The 26,814-nt window shown below is 33.6% G+C and overlaps 4 protein-coding genes across 7 annotated transcripts in view; 1 reads left to right on the top strand and 3 right to left on the bottom strand.

The window, feature by feature from the left end:
• The window catches only part of LOC125834427 (ethylene-responsive transcription factor SHINE 3-like), a 388,745-nt gene that overhangs the window by 300,706 nt on the left and 61,225 nt on the right, over positions 1–26,814 (bottom strand). The gene's annotated exons all lie outside the window — the stretch shown is intronic.
• LOC125834419 (uncharacterized) lies at positions 1,205–8,443 on the bottom strand. Of its 4 annotated transcripts, none has more exons than XM_049513567.1 (6): positions 8,140–8,443; positions 6,499–6,799; positions 3,759–3,917; positions 3,123–3,418; positions 1,664–1,920; positions 1,205–1,437 (listed from the first exon to the last, which is right to left on the bottom strand). In XM_049513567.1, the coding sequence occupies exons 1-5, from the start codon at positions 8,338–8,340 to the stop codon at positions 1,699–1,701; spliced, it is 1,179 nt and encodes a 392-aa protein (XP_049369524.1). In that variant the 5' UTR covers positions 8,341–8,443; the 3' UTR covers positions 1,205–1,437; positions 1,664–1,698. The 4 variants fall into 4 exon arrangements, with proteins under 4 accessions (XP_049369524.1, XP_049369521.1, XP_049369522.1 ...); XM_049513564.1 differs by having other exon boundaries at positions 1,664–1,923; XM_049513565.1 differs by having other exon boundaries at positions 1,205–1,920.
• LOC125834428 (cytochrome b5-like) lies at positions 14,787–17,690 on the top strand. Its single transcript, XM_049513580.1, has 3 exons — positions 14,787–14,982; positions 17,120–17,186; positions 17,291–17,690. The coding sequence occupies exons 1-3, from the start codon at positions 14,896–14,898 to the stop codon at positions 17,539–17,541; spliced, it is 405 nt and encodes a 134-aa protein (XP_049369537.1). The 5' UTR covers positions 14,787–14,895; the 3' UTR covers positions 17,542–17,690.
• Positions 19,377–26,071, bottom strand: LOC125834414 (rab GTPase-activating protein 22-like). Its single transcript, XM_049513557.1, has 5 exons — positions 25,589–26,071; positions 23,403–23,538; positions 22,067–22,116; positions 21,088–21,141; positions 19,377–20,909 (listed from the first exon to the last, which is right to left on the bottom strand). The coding sequence occupies exons 1-5, from the start codon at positions 25,768–25,770 to the stop codon at positions 19,682–19,684; spliced, it is 1,650 nt and encodes a 549-aa protein (XP_049369514.1). The 5' UTR covers positions 25,771–26,071; the 3' UTR covers positions 19,377–19,681.

Consider the following 26,814-nt stretch of genomic DNA (forward strand, 5'->3'; position numbering starts at 1 on the left):
TAACTGACTATAATCTTCTTCTTTTTTTAAAAATAGTTAAAAGGAAAAAAGGTCTGATATATCCTTCAATTTTCTCATTTAGAGCCGATATACCTCTTGTTATGAAAATGGTTCATATATATCCTTATCGTTATACAAATGGATCACATATATCATTATCGTAACAAAAGGAACTCACATATACCCTTCATCTAATGGAAGTGAAAAAATTAGTTTTAAATTTATTTTTTTACTTTAAACTTAAAAAAAAATTCATATAAGGGTATATATATGATCCTTCTAGCAAAGTTCAAGGTATATTTAATATTTTTCATACAAAAATTATTTTTTGACTTTTTTGATTATCATTATTCGAGTTTCTTGTTTTTTTTTTCTTTCATTCTTTAGTATAAAGAAAAAATTTAAAACTAATTATTTGCCATATTGTAATTTAGTTGTATTTGTAAAAATAATATAAAAAATGGGCATCTATAATAAATTTAGTGAAACATAAATAAATTGGGCCATCAAAATAATAAATTCAAATTAATTGTTGAAACAAAAAAGTCAAAAAAAAATAAAAAATACATGTGAGGAGGATCAAATATACTCCACATGGATTATATTTTTTTCAAAAGAAAAAAAATAAAATCATTTATGTTAGAGGAAAATGGTATATGTGAATCATTTTGTGTAACAATAACGGAATATATGAGTTACTTTAATAACAAGAGGTATATTAACTCCAGATAACAAAGTTAAGGGTTATATCAAACCCTTTTTCCTAGTTAAAATTAGAGAGTTAGGTAGTAAATGGTCCTTTTTCTCTCTCGACTATTTATGCAAAGCATATATAAATACACTTTTGAGAGGAAGAATAGTTGCTCGTAGTTCTGTGATTCCTCATAAGGGGAGAAATGAGAAAATTTGAATTAGAGCTCTAGGCTCTAGCAAATTTGAACTCTAGCTTGTTCGTGGAATAAGTAATACTTGACCGATGGTAACTAGCAAACCACTATATGAGCGGGATGGGTTAGGGAATTGGGGTTCAAGGATGGTGGGGGTTGGGATGGTCGAGGAGTGGGGATTGGGATGTTGGATGGATGGAGAGGAGACAATGAACTTAGAATGTCAATGAAACTTGGTTTTTTTCTTCATTAGAAACTCATTATCTGTTTTCTGAATTTTAAATCAAAATCAAAAGCCCAACGTTGTATTCCATGGATAGACTCTAGAGCTACAACATCATTCATTTAATAGAGGATGCAAGACCTGACTATATTAGGTAGCCTAATATATTGTACATTGTAGCTTGAACATTCACTTCACCTAGCAACACTAAAATCTGTCAATCAATACCCTGTATAATACAATAGCAGAAAACCTGAATACGACATTCTCCAGGACACAGCAGAGACGTAAAGAACCGTTCAATCCCCCACATATGCATGCAAGTCCCTGGCACCACCAAAATGAAGTGAAAAATAAGATTAACCGCCTATGTATAGCTCGGTTACTTGTGACACATTAGATGAGCATACAACAGTTCACCCTTTGCAGTGAACATCAAGCAATGATAAAATGACTACTAGTGTTGTAAATTTAACAAGGTAGATAACAGCACGGTGCTTGAAAAGAAAGCATACTGGCACCCGGCATAACCAAGATACTATCAAAATCTTACAGTCCATAATACTGTATGGCAATTGCTAGTGGCAGTTAAGAATCTTGGTTCTCTGCCTGGAGATTCAAAATTTGAGAAACCACAAGCTTAGAGAGCTCGCTGATAGCAGCTTGGACTGGATAATCATCTGTATCTGTTTGCCTTGACAATCCAACAAGTTGTGAACGTAAGGAGTTGTATTCATTTGCAGCAACCTGTGTCTTTTTTGACGTAGCTATAACTTTCTCCAAATCTAATTCTGATAATGGCCTTGGCTCCTGCTAGAAGAAAAATAAAAATGTATTCATCCGAAGAGCTTCGTCCCATGACAATCTTGTGAAGATAAAATTGAAAAAATAAAAAATTCCCAACAATCCCGTGCAAATACACTGACTGTGAATTTTTCCTGGCAAATCTTCTCAATACAGAAATCAACATCACCAATAGGTGCTACAATTCATCAAGTTCAAGAATACAAGTCCACTAATCCAGAGTCAAGCACTAACTATATCACAGTAGCAGTTGCAAACTTGCTTCTTTTTTGGGGTAAAAGGTAACAAAACAAAAATGAAAGGATTCTTTGCTTTTTTGATAACGTGTTTCTTTTTCTTCAAGGACACATTAAAATCAGAGTTGAGGTTAAACGAAATAAAAAATAAAAAGAATCAGAGTTGAGGTAAAAGGTAGGGTAGAAGGTTAATTAGCTGGTAGAGCATTGCAGCTTACCAAGGACATGACTTTAGATAGGAGGTTGTGGAGAACACAGATTGAGGTTAGAAGGTTAGTAGGTAGTAGAGTGTTGTCTTGCTTATCCTTCCTTACAAGTGGTCGTAGTATTTCTCCTGCAATTTTTTTGTCCTCCGATTTCTGTTACATTCTACTATCTCCTGTACTTCGATTATTGCACGATTTTGTTGTAGTATTGTTCCTATTTTTCAAGAATACTTTGTCATGCTTTCCATAGTATTTGCTTTGATATGCTTTTCCTTAACCCGAGGGTCTAGCGGAAAGAGTCCCCCTAACTCCCAAGATACACTCTACCCTCTCCTCTCCAGACCCCACTTTTAGGATTACACTGGTCACTGGGTACATAAACAAAAACAAGGTTGCAGTAAAACAAAAAGAAAATGATAAGGCCAGATATGGAAAAACTATTTTTAATGAACCACTAAGGAGGGAGGCATCTATAAGAGGTTCTTTTTCTAGGTATCAATGCCTCCCTCTATGTCAGCGGTGTACAGACCTGCTCAAACCTAGAGCAGTTCAAGTTGATCAGCCAAGGTTCCTCATAACCCCCCAAAAGATAAATTTATATTTCAAAGCAATCTTTATCTTCTTTTTCCCTTCATTTTTCTATTTTTTTTGGGAACCCTAAGCCACAAGTATCAATGGATAAGATAAGCCATAGGTTAATTACATTTCTAAGCCAATACAAATTCAACTTAACATTTCAACAAAAATTAAATAACACAATACTAACCGCGGAAGGCTTTCCACTTTTCTCATCATTAAGAAGGTCACGGATAGGGAAGTAGGCAGCTTTTTTACAGAGCTCAAAAAGATCTGAACCAGTGTAACCATCACATAAACTAGCAATGCGGTCATAGTCGATGTTATCTTCCACCCTCTCTCCCCTCAGAATCACCTTCAGAATCTCTGCTCTCTCTTTGCGGTCGGGGAACCCAATCTCAAAGGCCTGAGGAAGACGTCGAAGGATTGCTTCATCAAGCTCAGATGGGCGATTAGTTGCAGCAAGAACCATCACTCGTGCATTCTCTACATCAGGCATTTGACAATGATTAAAGCCGACAGAACACAGTAGCTAGACCACATTAACTTAGATAAAAGATGGACCATCTCAAATTATGATGGCTCCTCAAAATAAAGAAATGGATAGTGAGGATTTATATGCCAAAACCAACTTAGGATTGAGGAGTAGAAAGTGATATAAAGTTCACCAATCAATTCCTCTCTACAGCATATACATATACAGTGCATACACACACACACACACATACACACATATTATATATATACATATGTATGTGTGTATTTCTTCCGCTAGGTGGGAGAAAACTATTGGTAAAGTATTCAACTGATTCAGCGGTGTACTTACGATCTGTGGTAAAACCATCCCATAAAGCCATGAATTCAGTTTTCATGTTTGTTAATGCTTCATGATCGGTGGCCTTGCGCTGACCCAAAAAGCTATCAACTTCGTCAATAAATATAATTGCTGGCTGGAGTTTATGTGCCAAACTAAATACGGCAGCAACTGCAATTTTCAGAAGATCATCAATTAGTTAAGTATAACACCATGATGAAACACTATATAGAACTAAAGGACTTTTAAGACATTACAAGACATGAAGGATGTACAAATCATCCACATGAGATATCATACAGAGAATAAGTTAAAGGGAATCCTCAGCGTATAACTAGAATTATGATATAATACTTATGGATTTAAGGCTTTACATAACCTCAACTTAGGGTTGTTCATGAGGAATTTGAGACGAATTTTCTAGGCATCCTAGTTCTGTAGCATAACAAAGGTCGCAGCTTCTCCTTCCTCGAGATCCATTTTTCTATTAAGACAAATGAAAGCCCATTAGTTTCCATGGGTTCTCCATGGACAATGCCACCTAAAATCATATGTTTAGCCTGCATCATTTACTCCCCTTTATTTCAGTAAGTGACAGTCTTCTTCATCTGGTCGAAGTGTATTAATATGGATCCAATAATCCATTGGGTGTACATCCAGATTTGTATATGGCACTGTTGTATTTGGCTTTGTAGACTGATTTTAGCTTTCACATGTCGAGAGGGATTTGGTGAGCAAGAGCTTATTTATTATTGCTTCTTCAACAAAAGCAGTTCTCTTACCTACAGCCCTTCCCCTCCACCAGAATCAATGGCATCAGGTCTAACTCCACTCTCTACCTTTCCACCCAAAATCAAGCCTCAAATCAGCCAAAGAATCCATGGTGATGAATGCTTCACTTCCTTACCTTACTTCTTTTTGGATGACAATGGTGTTTGGGCCTTCTGTTCAATGACACCGGGTAATTCTCTAGGGATTAGGCAGATGAAAAAATATCACCTAACATTTTTTTTTGCCTCCACTAGGACTTCACTAGGCCGCACACTTGGGTGCCACTTTTCTTACATCATTTTTGGTCTTAAGACGAAGGTCTCCCTGTTGTGAGGATTTGATATTTCTGTGAGGAATAAAATTATATGGAGCAATAAGTTGATGACTGTGAATGAGTTATCACTCGATATGTATGCCGATGGCTTGATAGAGAACATAGAACTTACAGTATAAACTAATTCCAGCAACAAAACATATGAAGCAAGGAAGTACGAAAGCGCATGCTTCATTAGATGGTAAAGAGAAGCCAATTTAATCTTCAAAATCAAAATTAAATGTGAAGCCAGGATAAGAGTACTACTTTTTGATAAGCAAGCTAGATAAGAGTACAACTATATCCTAATATACAAGGTACTATTCATACCTATATATCTTAAATTTCAAGTCATCATATCCTATTATCTACTCCCGAAAATCCTCCGCGATGTGGTTTACCATTCTTCGCACTCAAAATAAGCCATTTAAACAGGCATCATACTATATAAGGATAACCTTACTGATGCCCAAAGCTCGTAGTCTTGCTAAAAAGTAAAAAGAGCTGCAAGAGAGTGAAACTAAAATTCAAAGAATATATAAACATGTGCACAAGCTAATTACATTCTGCCTGCAATAAAGCAATTTAATGAGCTAAGAAAAAAGCTACATTAGAGACATTTTTAAAAGCTTGAAATGTTCCAGAGTAGGATAATATCAATGCTAAACCATAATGAGTCTCAAATTAGTCTTGAGCGTCTGACAGCCTTCTATTTTTCGAATTTCCAGATCCATTTGACATATAAATCAAATAGCAGGCAATTTCAGGAATTGAATAGAGCAAGCCAAGAATCACAACCTATCCAAAAATTTGCAGAAAAAAGTCTTGATTTGATGTTTATGTTTATCCCTCAAAAATATCAAGCCACTATCGGTGATTTAGTGCCTGTTTGGATGGGTTTATAAAAGGAAACTTATTAAGTCAAAAGCTAAAACTCATAAGTAGAGGATACCCTAGTTTTGGCTTTTGACTTATTTGTAAACTTTTTGGCCTAAAAGTGAGTGCTTAAAAGTGCTTTTTAACCTTTTTCCATACACCTTCAAAACTAACAATGTGCTTAAAAGTCAAAAGCACCTAAAAATAAGATAATCCAATCAGGCACTTAGAGTTTTAGACAACATTATCTTGAAAGTGTTTCCTAGAAAGTACTAGCAAAGTAGGCTCTCCTGTTTATTTACTAGTCCAACTTCACTAGTTCATATAGCGTGTTCATAGAAAAAGAACTCCCATCGATCACAAAATCTTGAAAGAGATCATCTCTCATGTTGAGGTCATGCAGAATGTCACTATGCAGATGAATGGTGAATGTAGAAAGGACCAGCAAACAAGCAACTTCCCTGTGAGATAGATTTACATGACACAGTACTAATGATCTTTTGGACAGAATAATGCTTGTGGAGCTTCAATAACAAACACTGAAACAAGATTCAGAAAATACAATGCAGTCATGTGACTTTCAGCCTAAACTGTGCTGACTCTTTACTTTTGATGCCGCACCTAGGTCGGATTCTCCAAAATTACACTACTTTTGGAGAATCCGACAAGCACCCGCTGACATTTTTGAAGAGTCCGAACAACATAGCTTTCAGCAAGTCAAACAACACATCCGAGAATAGAATATTGCTGAGAAATGAGCCTTGCAAGACTGAAGGCAAAATCTACACTCACCTAATTTTTGTGCATCACCGAACCATTTGCTCATCAAATTTGATATTCTCACATTAATAAAAACAGCACCCGACTCTTTAGCAATTGCTTTGGCAAGCATGGTCTTTCCAGTCCCAGGTGGTCCATAAAGCAAGACTCCTTTTTGCGGGCCAAGTAACTTTCCATGAGAAAATAGCTCAGGTCTTCGCATGGGAAGAATTACTAATTCACATAATGCTTGCTTAATGGATTCTAACCCACCAATGGAATTAAATTCCACATCTATATGATCAGGGTTCACTACATCACAGGCTATCACATCCTGTTGACACAAAGGAAAAAAGAGAAATAAGTTATCCCATCTCAATATGAGAATGATTGAATTCAATATAAAAATGATCATTTTTTACTAAATAGAAGATTCTACAAAGTCTGATTCTTGAAATTATTCAAGCCAAGAAAGAAATATTCTACTTGAATTTAAATATACTCCTTAAAACATAAACTGATTTGTCTTATTAAATTTAAATTTTCAGATATCACAGGTTTTTCATACCGCTAGGTACTAAGTCAGAGCAGGAGGGCAGGATGCTCTGACAAATTAATTGGAAAATGATCTTAATCAACAGAAGTAAATATAATGTGCACTGTCCGATGCTCTAAATATCATTTAAACCAAATTTTCAGAAAATTGAGTCAGACTCACAAATACCACAATTTCACAAGAAGTATAAGGGCACAAGTTCTGAAAGCTATGTTACTCTCTCCAATACAGCCAACACCATCAATATTACTTGTACAAAAGAGTTGTCTCGCCAGTGTAACGAAGGACTACACGACATAAATACTATTATTAATTGATAACAAGCGAGCATCTAAATCTTAATCTTTGCCAAATTAATCAAGATTAGAAGACTGAAAGCACCGCACAACTTTCGTCTGCAAGGGTTGGTAACTTGGTATGCCATTGCTCATAACTTCATCTGACAGACAAATAAGCGCATGCATGCGGAAAAGACGTTCCTTTCAACACAAGCTCAAACCAAAAAACCACTTATTTAAAAAATAAAATTAAACCCCGATATTAATCAAGCCCCAAAACAATAACTTCAAGGAGCTGAAATATCCAAAATCAAACTTCCAGCTAACATTAGGAAAGCAAGCTAACTCATATTCAACTAGCAATTAGATGCAGCATTTTTATCATCTCACCTACCTAAGCTCTTTTTTCTATCACTTGTGGTGTCCGAGCTAGCTTTCATGCACCTCGACTAATTCCACAGAATACTTGTCACCTCCCACCAGCCACCAAGGTTAGGAAAGATGGGAAGAATCACGTAGTGTTTTTGTCTCGGTTGGGATTTGAATCTAACACCTTATGGCTCTCAAACACTTCATTGACCACTAGGCCACATTCTTGCATGCCCTACCTAAGCTATTTTATCTCGAAGAAGATTAGTATATTCCCATATACTCGATGGGTATATGTGAAAGATTACTAACATTTCAAAAAATTATTAAATTTTGAAACCACAATTTCACTAATGTAATGTGTTTAGCTATAAGAACCCATAAATTGAAATGAACCCATCAAATTTAAATGCGGAATTAGCCCTATAAGCTGGTACCGTCAAGAATTAGAAGAAAGGGGGAAAAACAGACCTCATAGGGATTGGTTTGAATGAGGGGTCGACCCAATCGCTTCGCAATTTCCTTCTTGTGTTCAAGAGCCTTCTTGGATGCCTCTCGATTCGGGTCAAGCTGCCGGAGCCCCACAAACAAGACGAGACAACTAAGAGCTGCGCTTGCGGCATAAAGAATCAATTCTTGTAACAACTTGGTCTCTGATGAACCACTTTTCATCCTACAAGATTTCTTCAGAAGATTTCTTTTTCAGTTTGGATGAAGAAAGGCGTTTTGGGTGTCAATTTTTTACACTATATAATAGAGAGACTCGTCTTGATTATCAAGAAAACTTTTGACGATTCAGACTGTTTATCGGTGAAGAGGGTAATTTACGTAAATACCCTTCAACGACGATCAACCTCTCGGCGGTGTTCTTTTTGGGCCACAATCACACAATCCACTCATTGGGCTCTCACATGTCCTAATTAAGTGTGCAAAAATCGAATTGAAAAGGTGTTAGTATTAATTTACTGTTATTGAGTTAACGGTACTTTAATAATTTTATAAAAATAAATTATGAGGTTATCGATTCAGTTTTTATTTTTTAATATTAGATTATTAGATAAATCGATAATTCATTAAGACTATAGTAGTTTATTATTTTATCCGTACAAAAATATGAATATTAATCTCAATACATAACTAGTTACTCACTTTTTCCTTTAGCCTTCAATTTGACTTTGAGTTCACAACTTCACATTATACAAAACGTCAAAACCTAAATTAAAAATCATAATCCTCTTAGTTTCTCTTTGTGTTATACTTATATAGTTATTTTGATGTTAGTTATTATTATTTCTATTTTATGAGCATTTGTAAAGTTACATTATTGTCTTATCGTGTCAAATTGTTGAAGAAGTCATATATTTATTTTAAAAGCAATTTCTTATTGGTTAAATCGAAAATCGAACCGTTAAGGACCAAAATCAATAACCAAAAACCGATAATAAATATCTTATAAGTTTTAATTTGGTTATCAGTTTAGTGTATTTAAAAATCGATAATACATAAAACTGAAATGAACCGACCAATGTACACCACTATTCCTAATGGTCTTTTTAAAAAAAAATTTACATGAATACACAACTAAAATATCTAAAATTCTCTAAGATTTAAAAAAATTACGAAAAATTTCTTCTCCGATACATCCCCATCCTCTATCGGATACATCTTTATCCCCTCTTGGGAACATGCATTCTCTCTCAGATATATCATTATCCCCTCCCGGATACATTCCTCACATTAAGTAGTGTATCATCTGCAATGTTTCAGCTAGCTATCCGAAAGCAACAAAAAGTTGAAATTTTTGTAATTGAAAAACTTCCGGGATAGAATATAATTAGCCCCAAAATATATAAGTATTTGTACTTTATACAAAAAAGAATAAGACAAATCTACATAATAATTACGCAAACATTCATACCTTATATACTAATCTAATATGTACTTTTAAATAATTACATAATATTTCACTATTTGATTTTTGTATCAAAGTTGGAGTAAGATCTATTGATATACATCACTCCTTCAAAATAGTTTTCTTCTCCTTCTTCCCCTCCGTGTACTTCTTCAATTACTCACCAATATTTGAATGAAAATAAAGCAATACAATTTTGAGGTTCGTGATTAATTTTATCCATTATTTAAGTCTTGTATCTGATTTTTCTATAGTAATTAATATTTAATTTCTTCTAATTTTTAATAGTCATACCAAATTTTTTTCTCAAAAGTTCATTGATTTAGGATTTTGATAAACTACTTTGATGGCTAACAAATCTTTAATCAATATAATTGTTAATAGAGGTACAACACACCAGCAAGAAGTTTACCTAAAAGAGACCTTTTGATTTGGATTGTGTGTATATACACTCTATTGTTGGGTATATTTTTTTATTGTTGTTGTCAGTGCTCATAAAAGTGCTAATTATGACATTGTTATTAGGACAAATTACTTAACTACACTCCTTTACTTACCTTAATATTCATTTATCCCTACTTATTTCAAAAATTTCAAAAATCCCTTATTTACCTATGTATTCCGCATGTATCCGGCTATGTGGAATGTATCAAACGCTATGTATCCCGTGCACAACGCTATGTATCCCGCATGTATCCCGTGCACAACGCTACGTATCCCGCTATGTAGAATGCATCAAACCTAATGTATCACATGCACAACACTATGTATCCCGCTATGTAGAATGTATCAAACCTAATGTATCCCGTGCACAACGCTATGTATCCCGCAAACATCATTTTTAAGGGATTTTTGGTAAATAGAAAACTAGAAGGGATAGAATGTTATTTAGTACTTATAATATGTGGTTCCTATAATTTATACTTGTTATTATTATACATCATAATAGATACATACTTCACGAATCAGTAATGTATCCAATATGTATCTATTCGTATTTGATCAATTTTTTTATGGAATAATGGTCTGAAAAATATCCCAACTTTGGTGGGATTTGTTGTTGCAATACTAAACTTTCATAAGGACCTATTACCTCCCTAGACTATTTAATACCGTATTTTTTAACCCCTGAACTATTTAATAGTGTATTTTAAAGGTATATATGTGCCCACGTGGACACATTACTATTTATAATTTTGCATTATTTTTTATGTCCACGTGGGTAAATATATATGTTTAAAATACGGTATTAAATAGTCTACGGAGGTGATATGTCATTATGAAAGTTTAGTATCGCAACAGTAAATCCGACCAAAATTGAGATATTTTTCAAACCATTATCCCTTTTTTATATGTATCTAATACACCCTAATATATGATACGTATACACTTTATGAGTCTGATACATACTATATAAAATTGTTCAGATACATTTAATTTAATATTATACACAATAATCATGTAATAAGCTCATATCATAGTTTAGATGAATCTGATATAATGTTAATTTTGTATTTGTAAATCAATTTATCTTATATATATAATCTAATCCAGATACATTTTTTAACGAAGAGTAAATACTCAATAGATATATACAACATATATGTTCTAGATATACGCTAAAAAGTATATTTAATATACATTTTTATAAAATTTAATCCATATAATTATATTGAAATTTTGACAAGATACGTTATTGAAAATTATCTTTTAATAAAAGATATAATTCAAAAATGGTAAGCCGTTAGACAAGTGATATACTCTTAAAATTTAGGTTTCAATTACATTTTATTTTTAAGTAAACATAATTACATGTACATGCTTCGAATGTAACTGAGATACATGTATCTGAACGCGCTAGATATATGTGTATGATAAACTAAATATGGTATAACTATGCAGCAAACCCATGTTTTAATTTAGATGAATCATATACAATGTCAATTTTGTATGTGTATGAATATATAGATAAAATTATCTTTATATATAATTCTAATTCAAATATCTATTTTTAATCTCAACTTTGTATCACGAGTATGTATAGTAAACACTAAATAACATTTCGGTACATATAAGTTTTTCGTACATGCTAAATAGTATAATTCATATACATTTTTATAAAATCTAGTTCATATACAATAATACTGAAAAATCTAAATATTTTGAACTCACAAGTTGCTTGTGTATTTTAAAGAAATTACAACTCTCTCGCTATTCAATTTCAAGAAATTGAGTTACTCTCTCCTAGGATATTAAAATGAGTTGAAATTGAATTTGGGTTGGGTCCTGACCCGTCTAAGTTTACTTTGGGCTCAAATAGGAAAAAATGGCACAACATGGCATGTAATAGTCTAGTTAAAATTGGCAATAAATAGCCCATTAATAATATTTTAGCAAAAAAAAGAATTCTTAAAATCTATTTGCCATCTATTTGCCATGTTCTCTTTTACTCATTTTTTTTTCCTTTGAAAACTTATTTTATTCAGTGATTTTTTTCTAACCCTTTTCAAGAAACGTTTTTTTCTTTCATTCCTTTATTGATTGAAAAAGTAAAAATGATTTGTTATCCTTTCTTCATCTCTCGTCTTATTTTAAACAACGATTTTTTCATACATGCATATACTCTTTTTTTTGCCTAAATTTTCTCCTTCTCATCTACATTCAACCTGTGTATGATGATATGCTAAATCATTTTTTTTTCTTTGTTCTTGACTATATTTAATCTATCACATATATTTTGAAACTAAAAATTTTATTATTTTATTGTTCCTATCTTCTCTCTTCTTATTATTTGTCAACGATTTTAAAGCAAAGTTCTCTCTTTTTTGTCTCTTTTTTTTTCTTTGTAAAATTCTTTCTTACGATAGTTTCCCTTTTCTTCTCTCCTAAATTTTATCTTCTATTTCTTAATTTCCTCTTTCTCTACGTATTTCAAAATTCAGATAAAAAAGTGGAAGTACCACGAAGAAGAAAGGGAAAGAAAATGTATACCCCATTTCAATGAATTATTTGAGACATTCATATAAGATGTGTATACATATTAGCTTTTAATTTGACCGACTATATATATATTAAAAGTGTATACATTTCAAATTACAATTTAATGGTGTATACATACATGAGTGTATACATATCTGAACTATATAAACTACAATTTAGTAGTGTATACATACCAGAAGTGTATACATTTCAGAACTGTACAAAAAACAAAGTAATGATGTATATATATTAGAACTACACAAATACAACTTAAAGATGTATACATATCAGATTATACAAATATAATTTAATGATGTATACATATCAGAATTGTACAGATATAATTTAATGATGTATACATATCAGAATTGTACATATTTCAAATTAATAGTGTATACATGTGAATATGTTTCAGGTTATTATCTACCCTTTTTCTTTTATATTTCAATGAGATTAACAAAGTGATGTCAATTGTGTGTTGTATTGTAAGAGAGAGAAATACGAACAAAACAATTTTTTTATGGAAAAAATATGTGACTATTCAATACACGTTAATAAAGGGATAAAAATATTTTTATTTTGTAAATGTAGCAGCATTCTTTTCAATTGATTAATTAATTAATGTTGTTTGAGAAAAAAGATTATTTCCTTAAAAAGAGGCGGATCTTTTATTAGTGGCTAAGTAGTGCCAATTAATTGAGGCCTTTCGGTTGCTAATTATTTTTTGGCTACTTAGTGCCAATACTATGTGTGTATTGTACCTTTGTGTCAATTCCTCCTCAAATAGGTTAGACTCAAATGGGATTAAAACGGATTGGATCTTGACCCGCTCAATCTCAATAATTTTAATATATTATTGTTTAGGTTTTATATTCACAATTTTGAATTTCAACTCATGAAAATTTTAAAAAGAAGAAGTTACAAATGGATATATAAGTCCTAAAAGATATAAAGGAGATTGTAATTCATATCTTCAATACAGGCACATACATTACTTCAATACAAATAAAGAATCTTAAAACGGGTTGAAATTGAAGATTTAATTGAACTCAATTGAAAATTTTCTTAAAATGAATTAAGACTTGAATGAATTGAGATTGAACTCAATTCAAATTAACTTGAACTCAACCCTTAGAATTTTGGACAGATTAGGCGAATTAGCTACTCATTTTTGACACCCTAAATAAAAGTCATAAAGATCATTGAAAACCAGTTGCCAATTAAGAAAAAATTACTTTATCAACTCAAGTTTTGAACGTGTAATAAAAGGTCATAAAAATCTCATTAAAAGTAATTGCCAATTAAGAAAAATTCTCTCTACCAAATCAAGTGAAAATATGTTTGTCCATTAGATATGAAAAATAATAATAGCAATTAGCACATGAATATTGAATGCTATCTTATAAATTTAGACTCTAGTAATTATATTATTAATTCTCTTGACTAAATTAAATAAAAATAATTCTTGTTCTTTTTGAAATACTAATAATATATCTACCAATAGGTATTTCTCTCTTTTATTTTCTTCCTGTAATTAGAAAATAATTTTCCACCTTTTTTCCAACATATACCCTACCCCTAGTAAACACCCTAAACCTAATCAATAAATTTTGAGTATTAAATTAATATTTTTTTTTTAAAAAAAAGCACAAATTTAGAGGAAGTAGAAGAATTTAGAATTTTTCGATGTGAATTCAGATTTAGTCGAACTTCAATATGAATAATAGACATCGAATAGAACAAAAATTAAAAAGAAGGATAAAAAATATAGAAGTTTTTTATGTGAATTCTAATTTTGTCAGATTTCAATGTAGATATCAGACTTCAAATTAAAACAAAAAAATAAATATATATATATATAACTTTTCCACATAAATTCAAATTTAATCAAGATTTCATCGAATGCAAACAAAACAAAAAATGAAAAGGACAGAAAATGGCAAGAAAACCAAAAAAACCGGTGTCATTAGATGATCATTGTTTTCAAATATTTGTACTAAAATCTTCCCAACTACCCCCGGTCGGCAAAGAATTTATTTGATGCGCGTGTGGCACACTCGACTCGAATAAACCTTGGGCGTGAAAATAACATTGTAATTTCCATCAAATTTCAGGGGCATTTCTTTTTCTCTTTCAACACCTCCACTACTATATATTCATTTGTGTACACAAAATTGTTTGGTGAACAATTGTTTATAGATTTGGAGAATCCAAGACACTAAAGTCCTCTTGTGTGAGTATACAAATTCCATTTATATTTGATTAGCTTATGTTGAATCTCTTTGATTTGCTTATTTATGTGTTAAAGTTTTTAACTTTATTTGGGTTTTCAGTAGATGGGGTCAGATCAGAAAGTTCATGTATTTGAGGAGGTTGCAAAGCACAACAAGACCAAAGATTGTTGGCTTATTATCAGTGGAAAGGTTAGATTTTTTAGTAGTAGTAATTTCTTATGAGATGTATTCTTATGATTAATGAATTTGAACGAGGTGAAAGTTCAGCTACACAATCAATTGAGCTCCTAAGATCGTGATGAGTTTGAATCTTGTTATTCTTGATTGGTTTTGTTTTTTCTTCTCGTTTTTGGCCATTAATTCAACTTATTGAGATGAAAAAGTGGGGTTGTAGAAAGTAATGTTCATTGAAGTTATCGAATTGTTTGTAATCTAGGGATGTATTTGATGATCTGATATGGTTTTTGTTTAAGTAGGTGTTGAATTGTTTGCTTTGTGCAAGCTTAGTTGTTCTGTTCACTATTCTTAAACGTTACCTAGTCTATTTTCTGACTTTGCATCCATTTGGTGTTAGTGGTGTTAAAGAGTTAAAGAGGTTAATAGTGTATAAAAAGGACAATCCGGTTCACAAAGCATCATGTGTCCACAAGGAGTCCAGTCCGGGAATAGTGTGATGTAGGCAACATACCTCATGTTCCATGGATCGAATCCGTGACTTATAGGTCAGATGGAGACAACTTTTGTGTTGCTCATACTGGGAAGGTTTATCTTTTTTTTTTTTTTTTGATGACAAGGGGAACCCGCAGTCGCTAGCCTTTGGGTGCGCATAGGGTAAAACTCCCGCTCCTATGCAATAGCTCGCAAACCACATAGAAGAGGTAACCCGCACTAGGCAAGCCCGGTGCGACGAGCTCAACCCAGAAGGCAAACCCCTTGCTTTCGCTGGCAAGGGGTTTCGAACTTGAGACCTCCAACATGGAAGTCACAAGCCCAAACCACTGGGCCACCCCGAAGGGTTTACTTGGAAGGTTTATCTTGGTAACATAAAATTGGATTTCCCCATTGGGAGCTGAGAGCAGGTGTTGATTAGCAGTGTAGAACATCAGGGGTTGATAGTAGAAATAAACAATTGAACTTTATAAATGTAGAGGTGGATATAGCCAGTATTCTTTTTCCTTTATTCTCTGTGTCTAAGGTCTGCACCAATAAATTTTGCCCATGAATGTTGCTATGGTATCATATTACCCAAAAAATTGCGACTTTTTTTCTTTAAATTTTAAGCCATCACCGTAACAGTGTGGGGGGTTAGGCTTGAGCCCTACCATGTCTATAACTTCCAAAAAGTTACAAAAGCAGAGGGGCACATGGTCCACATGGACCTAACTTTGATAGACAAAAACAAGGATAAACTAAACAATCTACAGAAAGACTAATGTGACAAGACTTTCATACTATAAGCAAAATACAATGGTTCTACTAACAAAAAATTACATTTGTTGTATCTTCTCCTTATGCTAGGAAGTTGCCACTTATATTAGCAATAGTTCCTTCACCTCTTTAGGAAATTGTGACTGATATCACATATATAATATATTGAAAACAGGCTTGTCACATTGAAGACTTTATAGCAAAAAACATAAACATGTATAAGCATTTCGTAGTAAAAGACAAGCAGATGACATTTTTCTAATATTGTGTTGATTCAAAGAAGAAGATCTCTAGACACATGAAGCATTGTTGGTCATGTATCTCTCGTGTCTCAGTGGCACAGACCTAAACCTTGTAGGAGTGTGTTTTATGGAAAGGTAAATCAGACTTATGTTATGCTGACTAAGTCAAACATATTTTATTTCTGACTTCCCCTGCTCGTTCGTGACTGCGAATCAGCAATTTTGACTCAGTTTTTTTGAAACATAGAGTAACCTGATAAAACAAGGATCCTTTCATCTCATTTGATCAAATAGGGATTGATCTTCACAACATAAATTTAATATGCATCTGATTTGTTAAAACGAAGAATCTTTAGTATGTACATCTAATATAATTGTTCAACTTTATTTCCAGCCAGTCAGCTGTAACTGCTGGAGATTAAGAAAGCCTAACTGTGGAGTACCTCAAAGGATTCCACAATGGACATTCTTCTTTAAGCTACTTACACCGTGAAATATGTTTAAACCCGACTTCCCCTGACTATCTGATTTTTTCTTGGATACTTCCTATGTTATCTAGACTCTTCCATCACTTCTGTTTGAGGATCCAAGTTCTTATTTTTCTCCTTCTGTAATACAAATATTGATTGATGTCTTGATATTAAATTGCTCTCCAGGTGTATGATGTGACTCCATTTATGGAAGATCATCCAGGTGGTGATGAAGTTTTGCTTTCAGCAACAGGTAATGCACGAGTATTTCACACAGTTTAGATTATCTTGGTTGTGAGTTTTGATAATGCATTTCTCTTTGGTCTGGTATCTGAAATTCATTTGATTGTGTGACAGGGAAAGATGCAACGAATGACTTTGAAGATGTCGGCCACAGTGATTCTGCTAGGGAGATGATGGATAAATATTACATTGGAGATATTGATCAGTCAACAGTTCCTCTTAAACGTGCTTACATTCCTCCACAACAAGCCCCATACAATCCAGACAAGACTTCAGAATTTGTTATCAAAATTTTGCAAATCCTTGTGCCCCTCTTGATTTTGGGCTTAGCCTTTGCTGTGCGACACTACACCAAGGAGAAGTAAATCTGTCACAATCTAATTTAAACTGTTTGATTTACATAGTTGTCAATTGACACTTGGTTTATAGTTCATCAAGGAGCTGTAGTAGCTGAACTTTGATTATCAGTTTGTATGTGCTTCACAGTTGCCATTTGTAGTGACCTCTTTGTAAACAATAGACTTCACTGGGTTTATGTCTATTATATTTGACAGACGTCCTTCTCTATTTTGAGTAGTTTCTGTGCTACATCAGACATCTCCAACTCCACTCTATTTTACTCTCCATTCTCTATATTTGGAGAGTAAAATAAAGAATCGGGTCTCCAATCACCCTCTCTATAATAGTAGTTCTCCAAATCTCTCTATTTCACTTTTTCATTAATTTAATATTATTCTTATTATTTGTAACTAACATATTATTTTTCATATAAGACTATTAATTGAATTTCTAATATTCGTAATTCTTTTTAAATGTAATATAACATTTTAAAAAATATATTATTTAATATATACTACTTTCATCCCTAATTAACAATATTTCAATTTTATTTTTTTGTCACTTTAAGAGATAATGTGATGTTATTATTGATTTTCACTATGAAGAATGCACAAAATTTAAATGAGAAGATAAAAAATTTAATTTAAAAATACAATACATGACATAATAATTTACAAGATAACAATACAATACATAACATAATAATTTTAAAAATTACAACAATAATTTAGTAATTCGGTAGGTCGTTTTCAGATTTAATAATATTCAAAAAAGAATAGTGTACGATCTAGAGAATTGTTGTGCTTGTGATTGCGGTTGTGTTTGTTGATTTTTTTTTCAATTATTCGTAGTTGTTCTTTAAAATTTTAGAATAAAATATAATTTTATATTAAATAAAGAAATTGAAAAGTAATAATTTTATATTACATGAAAATTATATAGAGTGATTATTTTGAAGAAAAAAAAGAAAGAACGAATTTATATTATGAAATAAGAAAATAAAATAGAAATATAAAATAATAATATAATATTGAAGAGAAAAAAAGATTCAATTTTAGAGAGTAAAATAGAGAATTGAGTTGGAGTTAATTGTCTGAAAAAATTGAGAACTCTATATTTGGTGAGTAAAATAGAGTTTAGGGTTGAAGATGCCCTCCGTCTGTACTAGAAAACACAGCTGCAGCTAACCGATTGACTCGAAAGCTGAGTTTGAAATTGAATTTAGAAAAATGAGCTTTGCCCATGCCCTAAGAGATATAGTCTCTAGGCTTTTAATTCTATGGCTTAAACCCCTAGGCTATCTCCTTGGAAAACAAAATCATCCAATTCCTGATCTGAAGCTACTCTGGCGGAAACTTGTGAAGGGTTACTAACATGGTAAAATTGTGAGTTAACTGTTCGTGCAATTTGTGCACAATAAGAAGCTTGCCCGTGGTGGTATTTTCACTTGGGCACTGTAACAGCTCTTGTAGAAAGGTAATGTTCTTATTGTTCCGTCACCGGATTTGAGGCAAGCCAAGTTGCAGGCTAACAGGATAACAATGTCAAACCGTACAAGGCATTCAATGCTTCTGCTTAGCACAGACAAAGTCAAAAACCAAACACCAACCATTCCACATCTCAACTGCTAAAAGTATCACAAACAGTGTAAATACACAATTGTAAGGCGCTCATGATCAACATCGGATACTTAAATATATAACTAATCTAGCTCATGCTTGCCCACACGACTCCCAACCCAACACCCCACTTCTTGATCCCAAGCAAGTTGGGCAATGGGTACAAGATATCCACTTCGAATAAGTTTTCCTACTACAGTATTAAATAGACCCTATAACTATAACTCTATAAGCATTAAAAATGAGAACTTTAAAGATATATATTGAGCATATGGTAGAACAGTCTGAAACACAGGCTTTCTAATAATGGCTACACTGAAATCGAGCAAATAGCAGTGCCTGTACTCGGCAGAGTTGCGAGTAATAGATAACCCCGATCTCTGACCAAAAAAGAGCAGCAACAGCAATGTTTTCACTTGTCAGGTAGAAAGTTCTTCCTCACCACAAAAGCATGAAGACTTGAAGAGCACCGACTCACTAATGCTGAATTTAGCAAAGAGAATAAATAAGTGGTATAAAATTTTGGAAGGCACTATACGAAAGGTGTCTATATCTTGTCATGGAGAGTCACCACCAAATCATGGGCATCATCTAGTAGCTTCCATACATCAAGATGACCAGCCATGTTATTGCACTCCCTTAAAATTTCATCCATGCTACTATACTTCTCAGTGATTTGTTTCCTCCTCTGTAATACAGATGCTGCAATTGCATAAAGCAAAAGATCATCTGTTGGTGGAGCACGCTGCCTAATCCTACTCCATGCAGACTTCCCAATCCCAGCCCTAATAGCGACCTGGTCTGCCCACATTACCTCCCATAGGCAGAGTGTTTGCTCAAAAGTTAATTCCCTCCTGAAGAGCACTACTACCATCCTGTACACAAAAAAACAATCCTCTGCTTGAAGCTTCTCTAAGTGCCTATAGAGATGTGAATCCTTATGTTTGATAATCTTAGAAATAATATTTAGTTGCCTCCTGATTCCAACCTCATCAAGCCTGAAGTTATGTCGAGCCTTCCTCATGAAACCAACGAAGCACCAAAAAGCTTCATGGTCCTCTGTCATCACAGTAATAATTGGTGAAAGCAAATCACTCATTCCCTGGCAATAGCCAATTTCAGGGTCATAAAGCGCATAGGCTTCAAGGATGGCAACTAACCGAGCAGCATGGAAGATCCTTGAGGGCTCGAGGTGATCATAGTCCTTCAGTCCAACAGCCTGCGCAGAACAGCGTGCCCGGCCATCTGATACTACTCCAGCCTGAGGTGTGGAATATGCTATCCATTCTTCATTAGCACGAACTGCATCAACCCGAATTATTCGTTGCCATGTAGCAAAATCTTCTGCATTGCAGGGCTGTGGCTGGACTTCTGTCTTTGAAGGAGAAGAGTCCTCCTTGGAATGCACTTCGGCTGTATCATACATGCTTCTTATAGAGAGGAAACTATGATGCACATCATGATCTGCAGAGGAATCAGAATCTGACGACTCAGAGTCAGAGACATCATTTGGCTCCATGGCTCGTTTGGAACTAGAAAATTCATCCAACATTAAATTGCTGTGACTGTCTGAATCCTCAACAAATGGGCTCCGGTCCCCACTAGAGAGGGATTCCAGGGCACTGACATCTTCATAATCGGGAAAATCCATTCCTTCCATGAGATTTCCACTGTCTCCATTGTTTCCAATTCCACCCGTCACTTTCATTTTAAAGGTTTCACTATTGTGTCTCAGTAGTTGGCAGCATTTCCTCCGAAGCATCACATATTCCTTTCTGCATTCACATATTTATGCACCATTAAGGAGTATGAACTATGGGAGTCCAAAAATGAATTGGAACTACTAATAATAGAAAGGTGATTATAACTTGTCAACTAAAAAAGCCGAGATTAAAAAGATTTTCATGTATGACACCTTTGTCAAGGTAGAGCAGATGTATTTGGAGACGTTACCTGTTCTTTTTTCTTACAGTGTCTCTTTCTTTTTTGGAACTGTCCAATTCATAGCTGCACAGACGCAAGGAATAATTATCAGTCCTGACCCAAGCCTTCACCAGTATAAAACTCTGACACATAAAGTAATTAGACAAACGGAGACCCTACAAAAACATTGCCTGCCCATCACACCACCAAGTTAAAAAATGACAGAAGCTATATAGAGTCTGTCCTTTCTCAGCATAGATCTAAAGAGACACAAGCAGTTAAGAACCCATTAAATCACCAATGAATGAATTTATTTTCAGACTTAGTGACCAGAGCTTGGTTTCTTTTATATAATCTTCCGTAGAAGACAATCCTAAGGGGTCGTTTGGTTTGAAAATGAGTTATGATGGGATAAGTTATGTTGGGATAAGTTATGTTGGGATTAGTTATGATGGGATAAGTTGTGTTGGGATTATTTTTTATTGAGTGTTTGGTTTGTTGTATTCAAAATAATAAATTTTAAGAACAATTTATTTGTTTACAAAAATGCCCTTCATTAATGTAAAAAGTGATATAACAAAAGGGTTGAAAGAGACATTTTTGTCATTTACCTATTTTATCCCGGGATAAGTTATCCCGGGATTACTATACCACCCAAGGAGAGGGATAACTTATCCCGGTACTAATTATTAATCCCGGGATAAGTTATCCCGAACTTGCCAACCAAACAACAAAATAAGCGGTACTATAATTTAATCCCGGGACTATTTGTTATTATACCTCACACCAAACGAGCCCTAATAGTATAGATCAATAGGAAACAGGGATCCTACAATATACAGAAACCGGTTCATAAGAGGATTCATTTAAAAGATCCAGTAGAAAAACTGCAGTACTGGTCTCACTCATTATGGAAACGTATTAATTGACAGAACTGGAAGAAAGTTTAATGTCATCAATCTGGATTTCAATCTTAATAATGGTAACTAGTACGAGAGGATAAACTTACACCCCGAGGAGAAAAGGCCAAACCTCCGCCCTGATGCTAGGATCAACTCCCTGCATAAGAGAAACAAAGTTCAGTAAACGAACCAACCCTTTACATTGACAGTAGGGAAGAGAAAGAAAAGGAAGATGGTAAAGTTTTCTGCTGTTAGGTTTGCGTTTGACAATAGAGGAAAAAGATTTCGACAGAGAAAACTGATCTGCAATTTGTCCCACAAGGTTCTCTTTCCTCTTTGGAAAGGAGAAAATCAACAGAAATTTTGAAAAGCAAAGCAGTCTACACTCCAATTCACCACTCCGTTCCTCTTTTGGACTCCAAACAAAAGAAAACTGTGTTATTTTCACCTTAACCAAGGGAAAGAAAATGATTTTCTCTTTAAAACTCCCTCTTCTCATTTCCCTTCATTTTGCTTTCCTTCCCTTTCACAGTTCCAAACAAACATTTAAAAGTTCTAATATGTAAATGGGAAAAGGGTCAAAAATGCCCTTAAACTATGTGAAAGGAACAAAAATGCCCTCCGTTTATAGTTTGGCTCAAAAATGCCCTTAGCGTTAATACTTTGGTTCAAAAATGCCCTTAAACTATATGAAAGGAACAAAAATGCCATCCGTTTGTAGTTTGGTCCAAAAATGCCCTTACCGTTAATATTTTGGTCCAAAATTGCCCTTATTGTTATTTAATGGGTAAAAAATTCTCATTTTTCAAATAAATATTTTTTTTAACACATTCTTTTCTAATAATGTTTTTTTAAAAAATTAGCAAATGTTTATCCTACTTCAATTTAGAAAAAAATAAAAAATGAAAATATTTCTTATTTTTTATCGTTATATAAATATAAATTAATGATGGATATACTATAATCTTATATATGACATATATTATATGTCCAAATGGTATATGACGTTATTCTATTTTAATTGATAAAATGAGATTAAGAAGAAAAAAAATATTTCCTACCTTTTTATTTGTTAAAGTGATTTTAGAAGAAAGAAAACAAGAATAGTGTTCTTCAATAATATTTTAATTAGGACGAAGATGTGTTTAAAAAGAAAAAATATATATTTATTCGGAAAAGGGCATTTTTGACCCATTTTGTAACTATAGGGGCATTTCTGGACCAAAGTATTGACGGTAAGGGCATTTTTGAGCCAAACTATAAAGGGATGGCATTTTTGTTCCTTTCACATAGTTTAAGGGCATTTTTGAGCCAAACTATAAACGAAGGGCATTTTTGTTCCTTTCACATAGTTTAAGGGCATTTTTGACCCTTTTCCCTATGTAAATAAATGAATACATGGAAAATGCGATTCTCAAAAAATATCAAGGTGCAGGAACTCACTCCACTTCGAACTTTCTTCAGAAATTTAACTCCTCCATTACGAAACTTTCCATCGGGGGTAAAAAAGCTTCTCCACCGCAGGGGTGCAAGGACATGTTTTCTCTTTCTACGAGACCATGGTGATTTGAGATGACCTCTGAAATGAAACAGCCATAATTAAACATTTCAGTAAACGACAGCTACAGGTAAAGGTAACTATATTAGCAGATCAAATTACCATTTAATAAAACAAAACATTCAGCATCATTAAAAATTTCACAACTTCAACAATCCAGCAATAAAAAGGAAAAGCATAAAGGTGACAGGGAAAAATTGTTCACCAGTGCAAACACAGATCAAACCAAAGGAAACTAAATGACCACAAGTCCATAATCGTTACATATTGGAGATGATAAGCTTATACAAATTATTTTTTCATTTTCTCGGTGCATTATTTGAAGTAAGAGATACCCAGCCCAAAAAAAAGATTTAACATTATCAGGATTCATTACAAAATAAAGTAAGATGCTTAAGGATTAAGGAAGCTCTACAAAATTAAATTATGCAGTGTTGAAATTTATCCGACAAAAGTTTGAGTCGTGGTACCCCGGTGATTAGCAAATTAGCCCAATTCAGCTTTTATCAACATAGCAGAGCAACTGAGTATGAAAAATATCAACTTGAGAATATCACGAAGATTTACAGATACAACCCATGTCAACAGTTTTATCCAGAAGCTGAGGCTGAACAACTTGAAAGTAGAGGGGTAGCAGGAAACAAAGGGCTCAACAATGATGTATTTGATAAATTTATTGAGATTATACATAAGGACAACTTAACCTCTCAGTATGCTTCTACATAGCCAATAAGCAGATGTGCGTCTATTTTATTTTTTTCAGAACTAGAATAGAATAAAGAATGACATAGTTAGCCTATATCCTGTATCGATGATAGGATCACTCTATGAATAGGTCAACTCTCTGTTACCTCCCACCGTTCACGTCATACATCTTTTAAATCAAATATCCTAGCACAAGCATTGTCAATTACCTCCAAATAAAACTAATTTTGCAGGAAACATTATGAGAGGGGATAATCAATCTTCTGTCTGAAACGGCAGTTCAAACAACATAGCCCAACAAGCCATAACTGGCAGATCATACTAGTTTGCTTTGTAGTCTTAAGTACTTGGGATTTATGCTAGTAAAGACTACAAATAAGAACATTTACGCCTTTATCCTAAAGCATCAGATTCTGTTAAACGTTTACCAAATGATATCCCAGATTTCACGCAAAAAGACACAATGCAAGAAGATCCCATAAATAACAAATCAGAGAAATAAAAAGTGTTTCATAAGGCAGAACATCACATCCCAATTCCGAAAGAGCCTTTTTCATCCAGAGGAAATGAAAATAAGGGCAATCAGTGTACGAAGTAATTATCCTCGCTATGTTTAATAGAATTGGAAGTACAAAACTGGTCTCAAAAAGAAACTAAAACCTACAAGAAGCAAGAAGAACATGAGAGCATCCACAAAAAGAATTTTTATAATTCAACAACAAATAGTACTATGGTTTGTACTCTTTTTCCATTAAATCAATCCTCAGAAGCGAATAGTACTATGTTTTCTGAACTTAAAAGATGTACAGGTCCTGTTTGGATCACCCAAAGAGGAGAAAAGCTAAAATAATAGAGCAGCAAGAGGCCAAAAATAAGCAGCTACTATTAGCCTTCATATTTTTTTTGTCAAATATATAAGCTAAAATATATAGAATACAGCCAGCAAACAATCAAATAAAAAATATCATCACCTTATCACAACTTAAAACAATTGAAATAGAGATTAGATGTAAATTAGCCACTTTTGGCTGATATAAATCAAGAGTTTCAAATCAAAGTGCTAAGAAGATACCCAAATTGGAAACAAATACAACAATCACGGAAATCAAAATTACAGACAAAGATAATAATTCTATCAACTAACACTACAGACATATAGAGGACACTGAATTGAGCAAATGATTTGGAAGAATATCCAGCTTTTACACTTTGAAATAGCCTAGGCAAAACAAAAAAAATAATAAACAAAGAGCACAAGATCGAGATCTGAGAGTAATACACTAAATTTAACTGAAATGCTAGCTGAATATAGAAACTACAGTGATAGGAATAACTTAGAAGCAGATCGAAGAGAAGAGAGACTCACCGATCAGATGAAGCACAGTAAGCTGGTGAGGAGGACGCAACGACAAATAGAACTGATCTTAAATGAATCCAGGAGGATGATGGCGCCGCCGTCGCCGTCGCCGTCGACGACGATGGTGAATTTGAAGAAGGTGAAGGTGAATTTGAAGACGATGGAGTCTGACTTCGTTTGAGAGCTTTCATTTACAAACAAATCACTATACTCTTCAACAAATTTCTAGGGTTTTCAATGAGTGAGATTGACGTTAAAAAACTATGATAACGTAATTTCCTTTTCGCTTTGAAAAACTCAGCCGGTTATTTTTTGAATTTTTTTTTAACTTAGATAACGGCGGCGGGTAATGCGAGTCCGGCCAAGGCCGTTAAAGCAAGAAGTACTACTCCGGCATTAGAAAGGTGGTGGTTCAGCGAGAAACCACCGGTGTTACTGCTGCCGCCGATGAAAACTGCAGGGTGCCGATTGAATCAACAACATAAAGAGAAAAAAAAAAGGCAGGTAAGAGAGATAAAGGATTAATAAGGAATGTCGATTATGCCCTTTTGCACCATAACTCACAACAAAAACTGAACGTTTTGTCTTTGTTTAACTGTTTTTTCTTTTAGATTTAGCTTTTTTTCATTTAAGATTTGTGTTTGTTTTGTCTCTTGTTGAAGATTTAGATGAGTGAGGGGACCTAAAAAGGAGTCTCCTAAGAGGGGGCTTAAGGTGGATTGTCTATTTTCATTTTGTACTGTATCTACCACTGCCTAGAGAGAAAGGGGGAAAGAGAGAGTGCATCATACGAGAGTTATAATAGAGTACTCTCTCCGTTTTACAAAGAATGATCTAGTTTGATTTGATATGAAGTTTAAAAAAATAAAGAAGACTTTTGAATTTTGTGGTCCTAAATTAAAGTTATGTCAAATGTATAAAATTACCCTTTAATTTTGTGGCCTTAAATATGTCACGTGAAAAACTGAAATTAAAATATTACCAAAAAAAGAAAGAGGTCGTTCATTTTGAAACAGACTAAAAAGAAAAAGAGGTCATTATTTTTAAACAGAGGGAGTAATAAGTATTTTTTTATTTTAAATCAAAGATTTCAAATTTAAAGTCTCTATATATAGAACTATCTTTATTAGAAAGCATTTTACTTTTCAATATGAATTTTTTGTAGTGTATCTACCACTGCCTAAGAGAGAAAGGGGGAAAGAGAGAGAGAGAGAGTGCAACAAACGAGAGTGATA

The sequence above is a fragment of the Solanum verrucosum genome, unplaced genomic scaffold (genome assembly GCF_900185275.1).
Source record: "Solanum verrucosum unplaced genomic scaffold, falcon-dt-bn FXZP01000279.1, whole genome shotgun sequence".
Lineage (NCBI taxonomy): Eukaryota > Viridiplantae > Streptophyta > Magnoliopsida > Solanales > Solanaceae > Solanum > Solanum verrucosum.

Excerpts from the sequence above, each read along its gene's own strand:
- LOC125834419 (XM_049513564.1), bottom strand. The coding sequence starts at position 8,340 with ATGAAAAGTGGTTCATCAGAGACCAAGTTGTTACAAGAATTGATTCTT. Across the intron at positions 6,800-8,139 it reads TTCAAACCAATCCCTATGAG|GATGTGATAGCCTGTGATGT; the intron begins GTCTGTTTTTCC and ends TTGTGTCAACAG. Across the intron at positions 1,924-3,122 it reads AAAGTGGAAAGCCTTCCGCG|CAGGAGCCAAGGCCATTATC; the intron begins GTTAGTATTGTG and ends TTTTTCTTCTAG.
- LOC125834428 (XM_049513580.1), top strand. The coding sequence starts at position 14,896 with ATGGGGTCAGATCAGAAAGTTCATGTATTTGAGGAGGTTGCAAAGCAC. Across the intron at positions 14,983-17,119 it reads GGCTTATTATCAGTGGAAAG|GTGTATGATGTGACTCCATT; the intron begins GTTAGATTTTTT and ends ATTGCTCTCCAG. Across the intron at positions 17,187-17,290 it reads AGTTTTGCTTTCAGCAACAG|GGAAAGATGCAACGAATGAC; the intron begins GTAATGCACGAG and ends ATTGTGTGACAG.
- LOC125834414 (XM_049513557.1), bottom strand. The coding sequence starts at position 25,770 with ATGAAAGCTCTCAAACGAAGTCAGACTCCATCGTCTTCAAATTCACCT. Across the intron at positions 21,142-22,066 it reads TGGCCTTTTCTCCTCGGGGT|CTATGAATTGGACAGTTCCA; the intron begins GTAAGTTTATCC and ends GCGTCTGTGCAG. Across the intron at positions 20,910-21,087 it reads ACTGTAAGAAAAAAGAACAG|AAAGGAATATGTGATGCTTC; the intron begins GTAACGTCTCCA and ends ATGTGAATGCAG.